The sequence below is a fragment of the Rhodotorula graminis genome (assembly GCF_001329695.1).
Source record: "Rhodotorula graminis WP1 unplaced genomic scaffold RHOBAscaffold_4, whole genome shotgun sequence".
Classification (NCBI taxonomy): domain Eukaryota; kingdom Fungi; phylum Basidiomycota; class Microbotryomycetes; order Sporidiobolales; family Sporidiobolaceae; genus Rhodotorula; species Rhodotorula graminis.
The window spans coordinates 389,506-408,312 of NW_017264931.1; the positions used below are offsets into that span (position 1 = coordinate 389,506).

The following is an 18,807-nucleotide window of genomic DNA, read 5'->3' on the forward strand; positions in this document are numbered from 1 at the left end:
GCAAAAGTGTGTGCAGAGCTGGAGCGAGCGACCGCGCGAGGCGCGAGGGTCGCGAGAAAGCGGGCGAGCGGTGCGAGTGCGCCCGAGACGCCGAGAGAGGGCGCGAGGGCGAGCGGGCCTCGCGAGCCCTCTGGAGCGTGCAGAGGCGGCGGGGAGGAGCAGAGTGAGGGAGGGAAGACCCTCCAGAGCTGGCAGGAGCCAACGGAGCGCGGAAATCAGTGAGATCGATGCGGTTCTCGAGACGATTCGACCGCCCTCGTCGTCAACGTCGCGCCCTCGTCCCTCTCCTCTTCCCACCACCTCTCCGGTACCTCTACACGAGTGCGTTCTGTCCCGAGATCTGATCTCGACGCCGCACGGCACTGACTGACCGCCCACCTCGTCTCCCTCGCCCGTCCCACACTCTCCCTTCCGACCTCCCACCTCCTCGCTCAACCCCTCTCGCCTCGCCCTCTCGCCCTCCAGAATGCCTATCCAGAAGATTCACGCTCGCCAGGTGTGTCCTCTGCATCTTTCTACCCTGCGACCGAGCCCGCCAGTCGTGGCAGCTCGTGGTCACGCACCCGCTCCCACGAACCCGGACTGATCGTTCTCGCCCGCCCGCACTCCTCGCTCTTGCGCAGATCTGGGACTCGCGCGGCAACCCTACCGTCGAGGGTGCGCCGCAGCTTTCCCTTTCTACAGCCTCGGACATCGTATTGACCCTGCTCCCCTCCCGCAGTCGACGTCACGACCGAGAAGGGTCCGTCCCTCGCCCTCTCGCCGGCCAAGCAGCAATTGGGGTGCGCAGGACTGACTCTCTCGTGCTGCCACAGGCATCTTTACCGCCGCTGTCCCCTCGGGCGCGTCGACCGGTGTCCACGAGGCCGTCGAGCTCCGTGACGGCGACAAGTCCAAGTACCTCGGCAAGGGTGCGTCGCCTTTCGCTTTCTCTTTCTCTCTGCAGGCGCCGGACCTGATAAGGAGGAACGACCTGCAGGTGTCACCAAGGCCGTCGCCAACGTCAACGACGTGATCGCCCCCAAGCTCATCGAGGCCAACCTCGACATTGTCGACCAGGAGAAGGTCGACAAGTTCCTCTGCGACCTCGACGGCACCGCGAACAAGGGCAAGCTCGGCGCCAACGCCATCCTCGGTGTCTCGATGGCCGTCGCCAAGGCCGCCGCCGGCCAGAAGGTGCGCCCACCTTACCTCTCCTCTTTCCGCCTCTTCCTCCCTTTTCGTCAAAGCTGCGACTGACTGTCGATCTTCCTCTCGCGAGCGCAGGGTGTCCCCCTCTACGCCCACTTTGCCGACCTCGCCGGCGTCAAGCCGCCGTTCGTCCTCCCCGTCCCGGCCATGAACGTCATCAACGGTGGCTCGCACGCCGGCAACGCGCTCGCGTTCCAGGAGTTCATGCTCCTCCCGACTGGCGCCGCCGACTTTGACGAGGCCATGCAGATGGGCACCGAGACGTACCACACGCTCAAGAACGTCATCAAGAAGAAGTACGGCATCGACGCGACCAACGTCGGCGACGAGGGCGGCTTTGCGCCCAACGTCCAGGGCGCCGAGGAGTCGCTCGAGATCCTCACCGAGGCCATCGCCAAGGCGGGCTACACGGGCAAGGTCCAGATCGGCCTCGACGTCGCCTCGTCCGAGTTCTACAAGGACGGCAAGTACGACCTCGAGTGCGTCCCCCTCTCTCCCTCTCTGTGTCCGCCTCCCTTAGTGCGCCCGAGACTGACATCGTCGTCTCCTTCCTCGTGCAGCTTCAAGAACCCCAACTCGGACTCGTCCAAGTGGCTCACGGGCAAGCAGCTCGCCGAGTTCTACAACCAGCTCGTCGAGAAGTACGACATCGTCTCGATCGAGGACCCCTTCGACCAGGACGACTGGGAGGCGTGGAGCCACCTCACCCAGAACACCAAGATCCAGGTGCGTCCCCCTCGCCTCTCTTCGTCGTCGTCGTCGACTCGAGCCTTCACTGACCTTCCCAAACCGCCTCTCGTCCTCCCCTCGTCCTCTTTGTGCACCTCCTCCTTTCCTTCATACAGATCGTCGGCGACGACCTGACCGTCACCAACCCGGAGCGCATCCAGACGTGCGTCGTCGTCGTCGTCGCGCTCTATCCTTGTCCAGAGCCTGACCTTTCCTCCTTCCTGCAGCGCCATCGACAAGAAGGCGTGCAACGGCCTCCTCCTCAAGGTCAACCAGATCGGCACCATCACCGAGTCGATCAAGGCGACCCAGCTCGCGTCGTCGGACGGCTGGTGCGTCCCCCCTTCTCCTTCTTCCTCTTCATCGACTCGCAACTGACCGTATGCGGTTGTGTGTTATGCAGGGGCACCATGGTTTCGCGTGAGCCGCCGCTTCTTCATTCTTTACGTCCGCACGCCCTGACCTGACTTTGCGCGACCGCAGACCGTTCGGGCGAGACCGAGGAGTAGGTCCTCCCTGTCTTGCTCTCCTCACTCGAGCCTCAACTGACTCTCTTTCCTCGCACAGCACGACCATCGCCGACCTCGTCGTCGCCCTCGGCACCGGCCAGATCAAGACTGGTGCTCCCTGCCGCTCGGAGCGCGTTGCCAAGGTGAGCCTCCCTTTCCCTCCCTTCCTCCTCGCAACGGTCCTAACGCCCTCTCTTCTACGACCGCCGTACAACGAGCTTCTCAGGATCCAGGACAGGATCAAGATGGCGGGCGGCAAGGTCCTGTACGCCGGCTCGAACGGCCTCGCGCGCGGCACCACCGCCGCTCCCCTCTCGAAGAAGTAGAGCGCCCCGCATCCCCTTCCTTTCCCTCTCTCCTGCCTGATGGGCTAGCCTCGGCCGAGCAGCCGCTGGACGCAGTGCAACCCGAGCTTGATCTGTGCGACTTTCGGCGTCGTCCCTCGAGAGGAGAGCTGTCGTCCGAGGAAAGCCGTCGTCCGAGGAGAGCCCTCATCTCGTCTCGCCGAGTACATTTCTCTGCGTCGGGACCGTCGAAAGAGAGAGAGAGAGAGAGAGAGAGAGAGAGAGAGGGAGAACGGCTGCTAGTTGCGAGAAAGAACGACGAAAAGGAGAGACGAAAGAAAAGGGGATCGTGCACGAGGAACTTGGGCCGTCGACGAGGCGTCGAACGGCGCGGCGAGGGACGATTGCGAGGGGAGAACGACGAGATCGAGAGAGAGGAAGACGAGGGAGGAGAAAGGAGACGAGAGAAAGGAGAGGGCGAGACTGCGAGAGGGTAACTTGGGAAGGTCGATCCGCCGCCGGCGACGTCGACGAGCTAGACGCTCACTTGCGGTCGCAGCAGGCATGATTTACGGGGCGAAGCCGCTCGGGAGCATACACACTCAGTGCGCGGCGAGCCGCCTCTTGCTCGGCGAGCTGCTTGGTCGTCTCGGTCGCCGCGAAGACGTCGCCGTTGTTGAACACGAGACGGGTGTGGAAGGAGGGCTGCGTCTCGGTGTCGTAGCGGAGGCCGCGCTCGCGGACGAAGATGCTGAGGGCGCGCTTGCTGCAGCCGCACTTGGGAGTGGGAGGGGAAGGAGACGAGGTCGAGGGTTGGACGGCGACGGAGAAGGCGACGAGAGGCTCTGCGGGGCCGAGGGTTAGCGCGCGAGGATGGATTGGAGGACTGGGAGACGCACCAGTCGAGGCAAAGTCCTTGGCCCTCCTCGCCCTCGTGCACTGCTCGACCGCCTCGACGGCCCACGCGCACGCCCGTCGAAAGACGGCGCACAGCCAGTCCCCCGCCTCGACGTGCCGCTCCTCGATGCTCAGTGCGCCTGCATGCGCCTCGAACGCGTCGCCGAGGATCTTGATCGCCGCCTTGGGGAGCGTCTCGCGCTCGGCGAACTTGGCGTGGAGGGGGGGGTCGAGAGAAGGACCGAGGTTGTAGATGAGGGCGAGCTGGGCGAGCGTGACGTTGCTCGCGAGGAGGTCCCGGTAGGCCTGACAGGGCAAGGTGTCAGCGACGGCCTCGAGGTGCGAAAAGGGGAGAGAGCGGGAGAGGGGGCGCACATTGAAGATGACCGGCCGAGGAACGCGACCCTCGCTGGACAGGTGGGCGTAGATGGCTCGCCCGACAGCGGCAGTCACGCAGCAGTCGCCCAGGCTCTCGAGCGCCTCGAAGCGGGCGTTGTCGTCGAGGTGAGGGTGCGCGCCGCTGACCCTCGTCGACCGAGCGCGAGCTGCGCGAGCGAGGGCGGGATCGTGTATGGTCGGGATAGGGTGCTCCGCCGGCAGGATTGCGCGAGCGTTCTCGTCAAGAAAGGTGAGCATGGCGCATTGCGAAGACCAGAGGCGAAGGAGCTGACGACCGCGAGCCGGGTTCGCGCGCAGCCCCGCGTTCTCGAGCCCGTCCTCAAAAGACAGGAGGCGCTGGCGACGGGCTGCTTCCGGCGCAGCCACACTTTCGCACGGACGAGACGCCGTTTGGCTCGCTCTTCTGCGGGCCGTTCGGACGCAGTCGCGCGCTCTCTCGCTCATGCTCCGCTCGCAGTGCCCGACTGTGCATAGACCGAGCGAGAGACCTTTGACAGCGTCGGTCGCCTCGGCTGCAAGGGTTTACCGGCGTCTCGGGCGAGCGGCAAGGGCGGAAAGCCGACGCCTGACGCGGGCTCGGACCCCTTCTGCCCGCTGAGAGTCACACTTGAGCCGTTGCACAGCTCGTGTCGCTCGAGCTCGGCACCGTGACCATGTACCTCGCAACGCGCAGCTGCAAGCCGTCGCTGAAAAGCTGCACTCGAACGCTTCTTCGAGCGACGTCAACTTGAGAAGGTCGACCTCACGCTTTACGGGCGTTCGCGCACTCGAGCAAAGCTTTGGTCCGACGCGCTTCTCGCGACTGGATGTACCCAAGACGGAAGAATCAACGGCGGGCGAGCGCCCGAACCTGCAAAAGCTCGATGTCTTCCCCTCGAACGCCGGACTCAGCTCCCGCCCAAAGCCTCTCTTGTCCGGATCCAGGCTCGCCGGCTCTCGTAGCACGCGAGCGACTGCATGTAGAGAGACCGCTGCAAGGCGAGACGAGACCCGGGTGCAACGCACGCAACGAGCGGTCGAGAGAATTGGAGTGAGCGGCGGCTCGAGCGTCCTATGAGAGGGCGTCCGACGTCGTGCACCCGCAGCAGTCGAGCGAGCTTCCTCGGAATCGAGAGGGGAAGCCGATCTGGCAAGACAGCCTATGTACTCGTCATTACGACTTGAGACAAAAGGAGGTCGGCGGGCGGCGGCGCATCGTTCCACACCGTCTCGCCGCGAAAGCGCCCTCTGCTGTGCACGCACTCGGCATCGCTCCCTCGCTCGAGCCACAGCCTGCCGCTTGCCGGCGCTGTGCCCGCCGACCATGGCCCCCGTACGGCTCGCTGTCGACGACGACCGCCTCGTCCCGCCATCGGCGTCGGCCTCCAGCACGGGCGCGCACCGACGGGCTGCCAGTCCAGCACTGTCGAGCGGCTCGCAGACCTCGCTCGCCAGGCCGCCGCGATCGCCCAACCGGCCGCAGGGCAGCCCGCTTCTCTCGTCACCGACCACCTCGCCCACCCTCTCCGCCCCTTCCGCACTCGCCCCTCCACCCTCGACGGCCGTCGCGTGTGCGCCGACACGCAACGCCCCTCCGCGCAAGCCGGCCAACCCCACGGCTAGACCGCTCGCTGTCGAGCAAGCCGCCCCCGTCCGCGTCCTCCCCACCCACCCGGCCGCCCTCCCCTACATGTGGGACTCGACCGCGTCCACGACCGACGACGCCGACACCGAGCTCGACTCGACCTTTGACGGCGACGCGGGTCCGGGCGCAGCCCTCCTCGCCGAGCGCAGGCGGCGCGAGGAGGCCAAGGTCGCGCGGCGGCGGGCCAAGCACGACGCGCCGAGCGGGAGGAGCAGGGCAGCGGCACCTGCATCGGAACACGTTCCGGGCAGGGCGTCGCTCGACACGGCGGCGGCCGTCACGCACGCGTTGCAGCTGTCGGGGCAGATGCCGCTCGTCGAGGGTCGGCGGGGACTCGGCTTTGCGTTCTCGGACAAGGACGGCCTCCACGAGCACTGTGAGTCCCCTCGCACATGGCCCTGTATCAGTGCGACGTCGAGATGCGTCCGGAAGAGCGAGCCCTGACCAGCTAAACCCACAGCCTCGAACCACCCGCGTCGGTCCTCCCGCTCTGCGCCCGACGCTCCCGCCACCCGCCGCCCGCCAACGCGCTTCGCCACCACCGAGGACGCCGCTGTCGCCCTCGAGACCGACTCGACGACCAGCACGACCCGCCGAGTGCGCTTCGAGCAGCCGTATCGTCCTCCCGGTCGCGAGCGCTCGAGCAGCGGCGGCACAATCGCTTTGCAGCCCGAGCACATCGTCTTCCCGGACGCCCTGCCGGCGCCACCAACGCCGACCTTGTCGGTGACGACGCCGAGGTCGGGCGGCTCGCGACGGTCGTCGGCCGCGTCGTCGAGCCTGTTCAGCCCCGTGTCGAGCGGCCTCTCGAGCCCGCCGACGTCGCTCGCGCCGTCGCCCGCCTCGCCCCGCCCGAGAAGCCCGCGACGAGCGTCAGGCCCAGTCGTCCTCCCGACCGAGCTGCAGGCGCCTCGCTCGGCGGCCAGGCTCTACTTCCCGTCGGGGCCGGCCAGGCCGGCGTCGATCCGGTCGTACGGCATGCCGTCGCCCGTCCTGTCGCAGGCGTCATTCTCGGGCCACATCTTTCCTTCCCGCACTCGCGACAAGGCGTCGTCGGCCGTCGCCGTGTCGCCAGTTCCGCCGTCGACCCACCACTACTTTCCCTCGCCAGCACCTTCTTCGGCTCGACAGCCCATCTTTCCGTCGTCGCAGTCACCTCGCGCTCAGTTCGAGACGGCGGCACCCTTCCCTGTCCGACAGCCGCCGTCGACGGCGGCGACGTCGCCCCGACCCGACTCGACCTTTCCCTCGCCCTCAACCTCGCGCTCGCCCTTTCCTCCTCCGCCTCAGCACTCGCCGCAAGCTCGCTACCTTGCGAGTCATATCGGCGCGCCTGTCGCTGCCGCCACGCCGTCGCCCCCGAGCGCAGAGCGCTCGAGCGCGAGCACGCACCCCGACTCGGCGCGACGGCGCTCCCAGAGCGCGCCCTGGGAGGCGCCGGCGATGCCCTCGTACCTGCTGGATGCAGGCGGCGCGGGCGATGAGCTCGACCGCATGATGCGGGCGCAGCGGCGGGCCGACCTCGACGAGCGCGCGACCTCGAGGGCGCGCGACGAGCGGCGGCGCAACATCCAGGCCGAGCTCCTCCGCTATGTCGTCCCGGCCGGCGTCAAGGGCGAGCAAGACTCGCTCAGCGTGCTCGTGTCCAAGGAGCCGCTGTCGCCGCAGGACCTCGCGTTCGACCGCGCGCTGCTCGAGGCCGAGCCCAAGCGCAAGTCGCTCGGCGTCTCGCTCCTGTCGGACGAGGACGACACGCGCCGGTGGTCGACGACGCCGACCATCACGCCCGAGACGGCGCACCTGTCGGCGCACTCGAGCAACCCGTCGTCGGTCGTCCTGCGTCGAATCGGCAGCGAGGGCGTCGAATCGGACGGCGGCAATTTGACGGCCACGGCGCCGCTCGACAACGGCCTCAACACGTCCATCTCGTCGACGTCGAGCGACATCTCGAGCCTGCCGTCGTTCCCGGACGTGCCCCATCACTACCTCGCGCCGCCCGTTCCCGCGTTTCCAGCGCAGCACGAGCACTTCCCGAGCGTCGTCGGCAAACCTGTCGCCGCCGCCGCTGCCCCTATCGCGACCGACGGTGCTCGGTCGGCACCCGCAACCGCCTCGAGCGCCAACCGCCTCAGCCTCGCGTCCGAGACGGGCGTGTCGGTCTACGAGGACGTGCCTTCTTCGCCTCCTGCGGCGCCGGCCGTCGCCGCGAGCGAGGAGGACGCGCAGCAGCACACGCGAGAGTGGGTCGAGGGCCTGTCGGGCGGCTCGGCAACAAGGAGGAGCTTGGGCGACATCGGCGAGGAGCCAGAGCTCGACGACGAGGTGCGCTCGCGCCTCTCTTTCTCTCCCCTTTACTTTCGCTTCGGCACACACTTTGACTTGCCTTCTCTCCTACAGACGCCCCTGAGCTCGCCACCCCTCGCCAACGTTACCCCTCCTCGCCCGGCCGATCTCGCCTTTCCCTCTCCCGCCAGGAGCGCAACGAGTACTCGTCCCCTCGAGCGCACCCTCCTCCCCTCTTCCTCGTCCCACGCCTCACTCGCCCTCGACCTCCACCGCACCCAGTCGCCTGCCGCGTCGCTCCGCTCAGCGGCCGGCTCGTCGAGCGCCGTCTCGTACGTCGCCACATCATCGGGCTCGCCTCGAGCGGCGCAGCCGGCCTACTTCAAGCCCAAGCTGTCGCTCGGCAAGAAGCTCGGCGCCTTGTTCGGCTCGGGCACCTCGAGCGGCGGCGGCTCGGGCGGCGGCGTCGGCGGACTCGGTCGTTCGGCCGGCATCGGCTCGCAGGACGTGCTCCCTCTCGGCGGCGCGTCGGGCGACCTCGAGCCTCCTTCGCCGCGAGCAGGGCTCGGCGCAGGCTGGGCACCGCATGGGCGCGCGCGCAGCGCCGCCTCGGCGTCGACGGCGTCGTTGGCGACCGTGCCGCCGTCGCCCACCGTGAGCAGCGGTCCGAGCGCGCGGGCGCCGTCTTCTTTCGCCGGGTCGGCGAGCGGCGAACGAGCGCCTCCTTCGACCGCCTCGCACGGCAGCGTCGCAGCGTCGTCGGCGCCGGCGCCGGCCTCGGCTGGGCCCCTCGACGCGCTCCTCGCGCGGTTCGAGCAGGAGGACAAGGAGCGGTTCAGGGGCATCGCGGCGGCGAGGGCGCAGGGTGCCGTGCTCCGACGAGGGAGCGAGGGCCTCGTCGCTGCGTAGCTCGCCTCTCGTGCGCCCTCGTCGAGCTGTCGAACGTGATTTATCTCTATCTCTCTCTCTCTTCCTCTCGATTCTCTCGTGCGCGAGACAGTGCGAGAGAAGGAGTGGCATTTCGGCAGAGGCACAACACCGAGAGGGAGGAGCACAGAGGGACGGGGAAAGCGCAAAGATGCGAGGAGGGAAAGAGGAGAGAGCATGCGAGAGGTGCGAGGTGCGAGGGGCGAGGGGCGATCTACTTGGGGATGTGCTCCTTGGCCTGCTGCCGGACGCGCTTCCTGCGAGACAGGGCGAGAGGAGATACAGGTCAGGGTCGGTCCAAGATCCTCGAGACGGGCCTCGAGCGCGCGAGAAGAGGGGATTCAAGAGGACGCACTCGTACGCGACCTTGTCCTTCTTGAAGACGGTGTACGCCTCGAGCTGCGCCGGGTCCTCAGCGTTGGGCGCGTCGAGGAGCTCCTGGATGCCGACGAGGATCTGGTCGAACGGTGGGACGAGGGCGAGCAAGGTCAGCGCCGCCGAGAGGGAGAAGGAGAGGGAGAGTGGAGGGGGACGCACCTGCTTGACCGTGATCGCCGGCTTCCACGACTTTTCCTCGTTCAGAATGGACAAGCAGACCGTTCCGGACGGGTAGACGTTCGGGTGGTAGAAGCTGCAGAGGAAAGAGGCCGAGGTTAGTCACGCGAAGGTTGAGGAGAGGGACGAGGCAAAGTTGAGCTCACTTGGCCGGGAACTTGCCTGTACACGCACGCAGTGAGGAAGGACGTGTCAGAGAGCGTCTCGGGGGAGAGGAGGGGGCGGACGAGGCGCACACTTGGGCGGCTTCGAGGGGTAGTCTGCGCAGGACCGTGCGGCGGCATCAGTTTTTGCTCATTCGAGAGAGAGGGGCACAGAGAGAGAGAGAGAGTCGAGACGCACCGTCGGGAAACAGGAGCGAGATGGGGAACACGCCACCCTCCCACGCCGTCTGCGTCGAGTCGAGGAACGAGGTCAGTGAGGAACGAGAGGAGAGAGAGGTAGAGAGAGAGAGAGGGGGACGCACGCCGTCCTTGCCCGGGATGCCGGCCTCCCAGGTCTGCATGTCCATGGTGCCGTCCGTGTTCTTCTTCGGCTTTGCCCAGAAGCCGTACGGGTGGTCCTGTTTGCGAGACGGACGACGAGCTGTCAGCGGCGGGAGGGAGGAGGGGGACCCTGAGAGAGAGAGAGAGAGAGAGAGTGGGGGCACACCTTGCGCCAGGCCTTGCGCTCCTCTGTGAGACGCCTCTGGCAGATGCCCGACATGGTTGACGAGGGAGGGACGAGAGAAGGTGGGGAGAGTCTGCGAGCGGGACGAGCAAGTCAGTGCCGCTCTGCTGGATCGTGAGGGTGCTGCGGCCGCTCGTCGTGTAGCGTCTTGGGCAGTATTCGAGGGCTCTGCTGCTCTATCGAAGCGAGGTTGACCGAGGTGCGAGACGGCGGCGAGTTGGTCGAGGCGACGAGAGGACCGACGGCACGGCGCGCTGCGAGAATCGGGCGTGTTGTGGGTGGAGAGAGTAGACGGACCTGTGTAGGGCACACGCAGGCCTGCTCGAGACGAGTGGGGCCGGGTCGGGGGGTCGCGGTGCGAGGCCAACTTGAAGCTGGTCGTCGCCTCGTCCTCCACATCGTCTCGCTCTCGCCTGGCCAGCTCAAGGGGCCCAGTGCGACCATGGCAGAGTCTCCCAACGTGCCCTCCGAGTACCCGGACGACGACGGCCTCGACCTGGGTTCGGCCTCCCTCGTCGCCCTCGACCCGTCGCCGGTGGACCCGCTGTACGGCGACGGAGCACTCTCGCCAAAGATCCACGCCGACCAAGACGACGACGACGCCATCCTCAACTCGCCCCCACCGCCACAACCCCCCGCCGCGCCCGCACCGCAACCTCGTCCTCCCTCCACCTCGGCTCCCCCTCCCTCTCTCCCGCCAAAACCCGCTCACCCGCCCGCGCACCCTCTCCCGCAACGCCCTCCCCACCCTCCACCTCAACCCCGACACCTCCCCGACGGCCTCGTGTACAACCCGGCCCTGCACCCGCCCAAACGCGACCTCCCCGTCCCCGACCGCATCCCGGGCGAGCCCGTCCTCGACGGCGACAAGCACTGGAACCTCAAGAAGCACCTCGCCGACTTGTGCGGCACCCACGGCACCGCAAGGTCCGTCTCTCTCTCGCCCTCCCCCTCGCAACGACGGCGACCTTCGCAACTCGAGGACGTGCACTGACCCGCTCTCTGCGTCGCCTCGCACAGGTTCCCCGGCAGCCAGCCTGTCAGCTTCGACTACGAGAGCCTCAAGCTTCTCGAGCAAGAAGAGTGCGTCCGCCTTTCGCTCCAGGTCCTGCTCGTCGACGACGTCGTCGTCGAACAGGTGCGGCCCGCGACGGCGCTCACGCTCGCCTTGCCTCGTCGCTCGCAGCTTCTGGGTGTGCGAGAAGTCGGACGGTGTCCGTGTCCTCGTCCTCATCGTCGCGACCGGGTTCGGCCAGGAGGTCTACCTCGTGCGTCCCCCTCTCCCTCTCCCTCTCGCGACGCCTCGACTGACTCGCCCTCACCCCGACTCGCAGATCGACCGCAAGGACGCGATCCACCAGTGCTACTGGCTCACGTTCCCGCACCAGGACGGGCCCGAGTTCAATCACTCGAACACGGTCCTCGACGGCGAGTTCGTCATCGACGTCGACCCCGAGTCGGGCAAGGTGCGCCCACCGCTCCCTCTCCCTCTTCCGGCCGTCGACAGCAGAAACCTGACGCACGACCGAATCGCTCGCAGCACATTCCGCGACTACTCGTCTTTGACCTGCTCGTCCTCGACTCGGAGAACCTCATGGGCAAGTCGCTCCAGAAGCGCTATGGGGTGCGTCCCGCTCTCTCTCTTCGTCGCCTGTCTCTCCTCGCCCTCGGTATTGACGCTTCTCGACGTGCAGCGTCTGCAATCCTACGTCGTCAAGCCGTACGAGAAGTACCAGCGCACGCTCCCGCCCGACGTCCTCGCCAACCAGCCTTTCCAGTGCGTCCTCGCCTCGCCCTCGCCCTTCCTCTCCTACTACTAGACCCGTGCCCTGACTCGGTGCGCCCGCACGTCGCGCAGGGTCGTGTGCAAGAAGCAGGAGCTGTCGTACGGCATCGAGGCCGTCTTTCGGGATCATGTGCCCAAGCTCTTGCACGGCAACGACGGCCTCATCTTTACGAGCGCCGAGGCGCCCTACACGCCGGGCACGGACCAGAAGATGTGCGTCCCCTGCCCTTTCTGATTCTCTCGAGCCGGACGAGCCCGCACTGACCTCTCGCCTCCCTCCTCCTGCCTCTCTCTCTCACTCTATACCTCCTTGCCGCCGCGACAGCCTCAAGTGGAAGCCGCCGTCGGAGAACAGCATCGACTTTGTCCTGCAGCTCAAGTTCCCGCCCAAGCGCGACAACGAGCGCGAGGCCGACTTTTACGCCAAGCCCGTCTTTATGCTGCTCATGAACCACGGGCACGAGGGCAGCCACTACTACGACACGATGGAGGTCGACGACGAGACGTGGGAGACGTGCGTCCCCGATCTCTTCCTCTCTCGACTCGCGCGCGAGCCTGGACCTGACCTTTGCACGTCCCCTCCCTTTGCCTCCTCTCCTCTCCTCGCCTCGCCTCGTCGGTCGTCCCTCGCACCCGCAGGTGGAAGCGTTCGGGCGAGCAGTACGACGACCGGGTGGTCGAGGTCGTGTGGGACGCGGCGCGGTCGACGTGGCGGCTGCTGCGGTTCCGCGACGACAAGTTCGAGGGCAACTACAAGTCGGTCGTGAGCTCGATCATCCGCAGCATCGAGCACGGCGTCGAGGCCGAGCAGCTCGTCGCGCACGCGGCGCGCATCAAGAAGGCGTGGAAGGCGCGCCAGGCGAGGAGGGAGGACGAGGAGCGAAGGGCACAGGCGGCGCAGGCGGCGCAGGTGAGGAGCCACGGCCCGCCGCCGCCCGGGCTCGGAGGGTACACGCCGCAGGGAGTGCACGTCGCGCCGCCGATGCATGGCTCGGGCGGGTACGGCGGCGGCGGCGGCGCGGGAGCAGGAGGAGGAGGAGGCGGCCTGCTGCGGCGGTGAGGGCGGGTTCGAGCAGCCGAGGTGCGAGGGCGTGGAGGCGTGCATGTTGTACACTCTAGTCGCAACCCAGCAGGATATCGAGCTTGTAGCGGCGGCTCGAAGACGGGCTCGAGCGAGCAAGAGAGGTCGAGGTGCGAGATGCGGCGCGGTGGTCGTATCGCATTGGGCGAGAGCATGAGAGGCAGAGCGAGCTGGTGGCTTTGGGCTGTCTGTCGCTGCAGCTAGTGTCGACGCAGTTGGCGTTGGTGGTGGTCGCGCGTGAGCGGGGGAGGAGGTTGGCGTCGGCCGTCGCTCCCACCTCGCCTCCCCCTCGCCCGCGCACAGCTACGCACCCAGCTACACCTTCGACAGCTGCACACCAGCACCAGCCACCTGCCCACCACACCGGCCCACTGCAACCCCCGTCAGCGTTGCGCAAACAGCTCCCCGCCTGTCGCCGTCACCCCTCCGTCGTCCACCCGACCTCGCCGCCAGCCAGCCCAGCATGGCCGACATCGCAGAGACTGATCAGTGTACGCTGTCGCGCTCTCCCGTTCGAGCCAGCAACCGCCCTTGCCCCCTCGCTCGCCCCGTTCGACTCCCCAGCCTCGTTCGCGCTCGCCCGCCCTTTCCCCTGGCGTGTGCTCACACACCGACCAGCGACCTCGCCAACCCCAACCCTCGCCAGCACTCGCCAACCCGTTCACGACCCTGCGAGTGCTCCCAGCACTCGGTCGAGCCACGAGCGGCACCTTGTCGGCTCGAGACGGCCGCGAGCAGGACCGTCGACGGCGCCACCTGTCGAGAGCCTCCCTCTCGACACCCTCGCTCATCCCCTTGCGGTCGCAGTCGGGCATGAGCGGCTAGCGAGGGACCTGCCTGCAGCACTCGCGGCCCTTTCACGAGCACCTGCCCCCGACTCGGTCGAGCCGTCGACTGACATCTCCCCCTCCTCCCTCTCTCCCCACCTTGTCCGCAAACAGGGATCGCCCACCTCTCCGACTGCAAGCAGCTCACCGAGAACGACGTCAAGCGCTTGTGCGACAAGGTGCGCACCCGACCACTCCCTCGTTCCCTCTCGCCCGTCGTCGAGCCGTCTCTGATTCTTGCGTTCGTCCTCCTCTCGCAGGCGCGGGAAGTACTCGTCGAGGAGAGCAACGTGCAGCCCGTCAGGTGTCCCGTCACCGTGTGCGGCGACATCCACGGCCAGTTTGTGCGTCGCCCCGTTCCCTCCTCTCCTCCCGGGCTCGACGTCGAGCGAGGCCTGACCTCTCTTCCCTCCTGCGCCCGCTCCAGCACGACCTGTCCGAGCTGTTCCGCATCGGCGGCAACTCGCCCGACACCAACTACCTGTTCATGGGCGACTACGTCGACCGCGGCTACTACTCGGTCGAGACGGTCACGCTCCTCGTCGCGCTCAAGGTGCGGTACCGCGACCGCGTCACCATCCTGCGCGGCAACCACGAGTCGCGCCAGATCACCCAGGTGTACGGCTTCTACGACGAGTGCCTGCGCAAGTACGGCAACGCCAACGTGTGGAAGTACTTCACCGACCTGTTCGACTTCCTGCCCCTCACGGCCCTCATCGACGACCAGGTGCGCCGCCTCGTCCCTCTTTTCGGTCCCTTAGCGGCGACGACGACGTACTGACTCACCATGTACGCGCAGATCTTCTGCCTGCACGGCGGCCTGTCGCCTTCGATCGACACGCTCGACCACATCCGCTCGATCGACCGCATCCAGGAGGTGCCGCACGAGGGCCCCATGTGCGACCTCTTGTGGTCCGACCCGGACGACCGCTGCGGGTGGGGAATCTCGCCGCGAGGCGCCGGCTACACGTTCGGGCAGGACATCTCGGAGGCGTTCAACCACAACAACGGCCTGACGCTCGTCGCGCGCGCGCATCAGCTCGTCATGGAGGGCTTGTGCGTCCCTCTCGTTCTCCTTTCAGCGTCGTGCGCGTTGAGCGAGCGAGCACTGACTCGCCCTCGTCGTCCCGCAGCAACTGGTCGCACGACCGAAATGTCGTCACCATCTTCTCGGCGCCCAACTACTGCTACCGCTGCGGCAACCAGGCGGCCATCATGGAGATCGACGAGAACATGAAGTACACCTTGTGCGTCCCCTCCTCTCTCTCTTTCTGTCTCTCCTCGCCGACGCGCACTGACCGCGCTCGGCCCTCTTCCTCCTTCTCGACTCGTACAGCCTCCAATTCGACCCGGCGCCAAGGGCAGGAGAGCCGCTCGTCTCGAGGAGGGTGCCCGACGTGCGTCCTCGCCTGTTTCTCTCCTCGTTCGTCGCGACCTCGACGCCGACCCTGACCTTCTCTTCCTGTTCGCCCCGTTCTCGCAGTACTTCTTGTAAACGGCTCCTAGACGCCTCCCTTCTTCTTCTCGGTCCTTCTTTTTCACGTTGTCCCACCCCCTTTTCGCCGCTCGCCGCATCCCGCCGTCGTCGTCGTCGTCGTTCGCCCGATCGTCGGTGGAACCGCCCATTCTCATTTTCGTGTATAAACCCCCCTCCGCGTCCTTTGAAGACCCCCCCTCTCGGCTCGTCGCAGTCGCCCTTCCTACTCTCTTTCGCTCTTGCACGGTCGCTCGAGCGGTGCAGACCATCGTTTCGGCGCCGACCTCTTCCCCTTCCCTCCCTCCCTCCCTCACCTCGACACCCTCATTCCCTCCCGACCGACCGACCCTTGACTCAACCGACTGACTCAGTGCACCCGAAATGAGATCCACTGCGGTCACTCTCTGGGGCCGACATGGACGAGCGAGAGCGAGAGCGAGAGCAAGGTGCAGAAGCTGTCGGCGCGGGCGCGACTCGAGAGCTGGGCCTTGGCCCTCGCGCGACATGCGCCCGCATGGCAACCTCTTTGCCACGTGAAAGAGCGAGTGAGCGCTGAACGACCGAGAAAGTGCGAGGTCTGAGTGCGAGATTCCCAGCCCCGCCTCCTGGACCTCCTCCCGGGCGTCGAGTCGAGCGGGCAGCACCAGGAGCGGCCGGCAGATTTGGGCCCATCGTCGAGCACCCGTCTCGATAAGTCGATCGAGCCTTGCACCGTCGAGAAAGAACGAGGCCTGACAGCGAGAAATCGAGTCGCTCCTCCTGGACTTCCTCCTGAGTGCGAGAGTCGAGCAACCACGCTCTCGAGCGGGCTCCGTCAGGGGACCGTCGGCTGACAGCTGTCCTGGAAGCTGAGAGACAAGGGAAAGCGAGCGTCGGGCTTTCCAGCATGCGTCGCCAGGAACGAGGAGTCGCAACGATGGCTCGCGCGACGACGACGGGCGAACGGACGCTCAACGCGAGGCAATGTGGTATCTTGCAGGTTCTGTGCAGGCTAGGGAGGTGTCTGTCGACAGGGCGAGGCCGACGAGAGAGAGAGGAACTATGAACGAGTGCGAGGGGAAACGGGCAAAAAGGGGGCGCGAGCGCGACTCAAAAGGGGGTATCCTGAACGGGTGCGAGTCTGCGTAGGAGAGGAAGAGAGTCAGTCGCGAGACGAGGAGGAAGAGAGGGTGGACGAGAGAGGCGACGCACGAAAAGGTATCGAGGTTGCGACGACGAGGGCTCATCGCAAACCTTTGCGCCGCGGCGCCGCCGCCGTCGACGACGCTAACGACGATGAGAGCGACGACGCAGCACCTCCGACGATGTCGGCCGCCCCGCCGACGGTCCTCCTTCTGCGCAAGCGCCTGTCGCTCTCTGCGCCCGCTCCCGCCTCTCCGACCGTCGTTCCCTCGCCGTCGCTCCCGCTGCGGCTCCTCGTCATCGGCGTCGACATCGCCAGCTCTGCCGTCTCGGGTCGCTCGTCCTCCATGACGGCCGCGAGCGTGCCGCCCACCGCGCCGCTGCTCGGCGACCCGCCAAAAGTGCGCCGCCGGCCCGTCGAGGACGCCGCCGACGACGACGACGCGGGCGGGCTCGGGTACGCCGCGCTCACCGTGGGCGCAGCGCTGTCCGATACGGTGCGCGTGCGGCGCGCCGAGGCGGACGAGGTGGGCGACGACGGGGCCGCGGCGCCGAGTGCGGGACGAGGGCGCGGCCTGAGCACGCGAGGCGCGCCGAGCTCGGCTGACGCGGCCGCTGCGAGCGTCGGCGGCGACGTACGGCGTGCGCCTGGCCAGTGCAGCGATGCGGGTGTTGGGGGCGCAGCGGCGGCGTGGCGGGCGTACGCGCCCGTCGACGGGGAGGAGGGCTCGCCGCTGCGGAAGGTCGGCGCGGCCGAGCGGGTGCGGCGCAGGGCGGTACTGCGCGGGATACGCGACTGGGACGGTGACGGGGACGAGGGGGTGTTCTCGGCAGAGGGTTCGCGGCGGCGTGCGGCGTTGGTCGGCGAGAAGGCGGGAATCGGGAGGAGGAGCTCTGGGTCGATGCGCTGCGGGAGGGACGGCTGAGTGAGTACAGGGTGCACGCAAGCGAGTGCTGTGCAGGTGATGGACGGAGCGCCGACCCTCCCGGAGAGCTGCGCCAGGCTGCGCGACCCAAAGTTGAGCGAGGTGGGGCCGCACTCGCACTTTTGGCGGCGCGTCGTCGACACAGCCCACGACGCGCTCGACAGGCCGCATGCGCGCGTCGCTCATTCCTTGCACCCTCTGCCGCTCTCCTGCGCGTGCCCGCAACGGCCCCAACGTCCCTCGCGTGGCGCGAAGCTGCCCCCCTGCTCGTCGCGTCCTCGTCGCGCGAGTCGACGAGCCCGCCTGCGCGCGGCTCGGCACCCGCCTGCGCTCGAGAGTGTGCGAGAGAAAGAGGATGCGCACCTGCAGCCTGCGTGACGCGGTGCCCTCGCGGCCGAGGACGGCGTTGGTCACGTCTGCGAGCGGTTCCCTCGTCCAGCGCGTCGGCGACTCGGGGTTGGCGAGCGTCTTTGAGCGGCGCAAGGCCGGGCGGGAGGGGGTCGAGGCGTTGCAGCCCGAGTTGAACGGGTTGAGCCGGTTCGGGTCGGGCGGCGGAGGCGGGCTGGACGAGGCCATCCGAGGACGAGTGAGGAGGTGACGGCGGAGAGGGGGGGAAGAGAGCGAGAGCGAGGCTGGCGAGTCGAGGGCCGTGGTTGGCGAGGTGGGTGGGGTGGAGGGGCAGGAAGGGGCACAGCTGGGCACAGACACGAAACACAAGCGACTGCTGGAATGACGAGCGAGAGAGAGAGACAGGAGAGCAGCGAGTCTCGCTCGCTCGCGTTCTCATGTTTAACGAACTAAACCCTCATGGCTAACGTACTAAGCTCTCATGGCTAACGTACTAAGCTCTCATGTTTCACGTACTAAGCGAGCGCGCACCGAAAGCCGGACGCGCCGAGAGCCGAGAGCTGCCACTTCTCCGACTCGAGAAGGTCGACCGCCTCTCGACGAGAGCGCGCACAACGACCGCACGAAGCAAACATGCTAGTGCAGCCTCGACAACGAGGGCGACGTCGAGGTACCAAAAAATCCCTCGCGCCCTCCTAACTCGTGCCGAATCAAGCGCCTCCCCCTCCTCGTCCCGCAAGCCGCCCTCGCTCTCTTTCCTCCCTCGCTCACGCGTGCGTCACCAGCTCGGCCCTCCCGCCCTCCTCCTGGTGCCGCACCGTCTCCCACCCGCCCTCGTCGGCCCTCACGCCGTCGCGCGCCCGGATCCGCGCCGCCTCGTCGTCACTCACGGCGCGCTCAGGCCCGCGCGCCCGCTCGGCGCGCTCGCGCTCGGCCTCGCGCGCGGCGGCCTCGACCGACGGGTACGACGTCGCCGGTGCGGGTGCGGCCGTGGTCGTGGTGGGCGAGGTGGAAGAGGACGAGGGGGAAAGCTTGGCGGCGTCCCATGCGCGGCCGGACGAGAGGGCGAGCTTGCGCGCGGCCGAGCGGGCACGCTCCTCGTCGATCTGGCGCTGCAGCTGCGCGAGGTGGATACCAAGGTAGGTCAGTAAGGCGTCAAGGGTCGACCCAACC

The 18,807-nt window shown here is 67.4% G+C and overlaps 7 protein-coding genes across 7 annotated transcripts; 4 read left to right on the plus strand and 3 right to left on the minus strand.

Moving 5' to 3' along the window:
* Positions 1 to 298: 298 nt before the first annotated feature.
* RHOBADRAFT_64711 (uncharacterized protein) lies at positions 299 to 2,856 on the plus strand. The gene is made up of 14 exons (XM_018418555.1): positions 299 to 321; positions 466 to 496; positions 624 to 657; positions 722 to 742; positions 816 to 911; positions 980 to 1,176; positions 1,267 to 1,670; positions 1,752 to 1,917; positions 2,037 to 2,083; positions 2,148 to 2,252; positions 2,324 to 2,340; positions 2,404 to 2,425; positions 2,488 to 2,572; positions 2,639 to 2,856. Exons 2-14 carry the CDS (start codon positions 467 to 469, stop codon positions 2,753 to 2,755), a joined length of 1,341 nt encoding a protein of 446 aa, XP_018272328.1. The 5' UTR covers positions 299 to 321; position 466; the 3' UTR covers positions 2,756 to 2,856.
* A 400-nt stretch (positions 2,857 to 3,256) lies between these two features.
* RHOBADRAFT_42609 (uncharacterized protein) lies at positions 3,257 to 4,246 on the minus strand (the record flags this gene model as incomplete). The annotated part of the gene is made up of 3 exons (XM_018414089.1): positions 3,257 to 3,558; positions 3,613 to 3,916; positions 3,986 to 4,246. 3 exons carry the CDS (start codon positions 4,244 to 4,246, stop codon positions 3,257 to 3,259), a joined length of 867 nt encoding a protein of 288 aa, XP_018272329.1.
* Positions 4,247 to 5,312: 1,066 nt separating this feature from the next.
* Positions 5,313 to 8,878, plus strand: RHOBADRAFT_52310 (uncharacterized protein; the record flags this gene model as incomplete). The annotated part of the gene is made up of 3 exons (XM_018416276.1): positions 5,313 to 6,009; positions 6,094 to 7,955; positions 8,031 to 8,878. The coding sequence occupies 3 exons, from the start codon at positions 5,313 to 5,315 to the stop codon at positions 8,823 to 8,825; spliced, it is 3,354 nt and encodes a 1,117-aa protein (XP_018272330.1). The 3' UTR covers positions 8,826 to 8,878.
* A 39-nt stretch (positions 8,879 to 8,917) lies between these two features.
* RHOBADRAFT_64712 (uncharacterized protein) lies at positions 8,918 to 10,389 on the minus strand. The gene is made up of 9 exons (XM_018418556.1): positions 10,365 to 10,389; positions 10,050 to 10,140; positions 9,865 to 9,960; positions 9,741 to 9,789; positions 9,635 to 9,658; positions 9,545 to 9,560; positions 9,381 to 9,474; positions 9,199 to 9,299; positions 8,918 to 9,100 (listed from the first exon to the last, which is right to left on the minus strand). Exons 2-9 carry the CDS (start codon positions 10,101 to 10,103, stop codon positions 9,058 to 9,060), a joined length of 477 nt encoding a protein of 158 aa, XP_018272331.1. The 5' UTR covers positions 10,104 to 10,140; positions 10,365 to 10,389; the 3' UTR covers positions 8,918 to 9,057.
* Positions 10,390 to 11,067: 678 nt separating this feature from the next.
* Positions 11,068 to 12,718, plus strand: RHOBADRAFT_3134 (uncharacterized protein; the record flags this gene model as incomplete). Its single annotated transcript, XM_018412963.1, has 8 exons — positions 11,068 to 11,150; positions 11,254 to 11,335; positions 11,402 to 11,533; positions 11,608 to 11,691; positions 11,762 to 11,844; positions 11,926 to 12,066; positions 12,179 to 12,367; positions 12,493 to 12,718. Coding segments are annotated over 8 exons (1,020 nt in total), but the record flags the coding sequence as incomplete, so codon positions are not given.
* A 624-nt stretch (positions 12,719 to 13,342) lies between these two features.
* Positions 13,343 to 15,640, plus strand: RHOBADRAFT_64713 (protein phosphatase 2A). The gene is made up of 8 exons (XM_018418557.1): positions 13,343 to 13,425; positions 13,876 to 13,940; positions 14,022 to 14,105; positions 14,189 to 14,488; positions 14,561 to 14,817; positions 14,895 to 15,008; positions 15,098 to 15,158; positions 15,245 to 15,640. The coding sequence occupies exons 1-8, from the start codon at positions 13,398 to 13,400 to the stop codon at positions 15,254 to 15,256; spliced, it is 921 nt and encodes a 306-aa protein (XP_018272333.1). The 5' UTR covers positions 13,343 to 13,397; the 3' UTR covers positions 15,257 to 15,640.
* A 615-nt stretch (positions 15,641 to 16,255) lies between these two features.
* Positions 16,256 to 17,267, minus strand: RHOBADRAFT_52313 (uncharacterized protein; the record flags this gene model as incomplete). The annotated part of the gene is made up of 2 exons (XM_018416277.1): positions 16,256 to 16,358; positions 16,430 to 17,267. A coding segment is annotated over one exon (439 nt), but the record flags the coding sequence as incomplete, so codon positions are not given.
* Between the last annotated feature and the right edge of the window lie 1,540 nt (positions 17,268 to 18,807).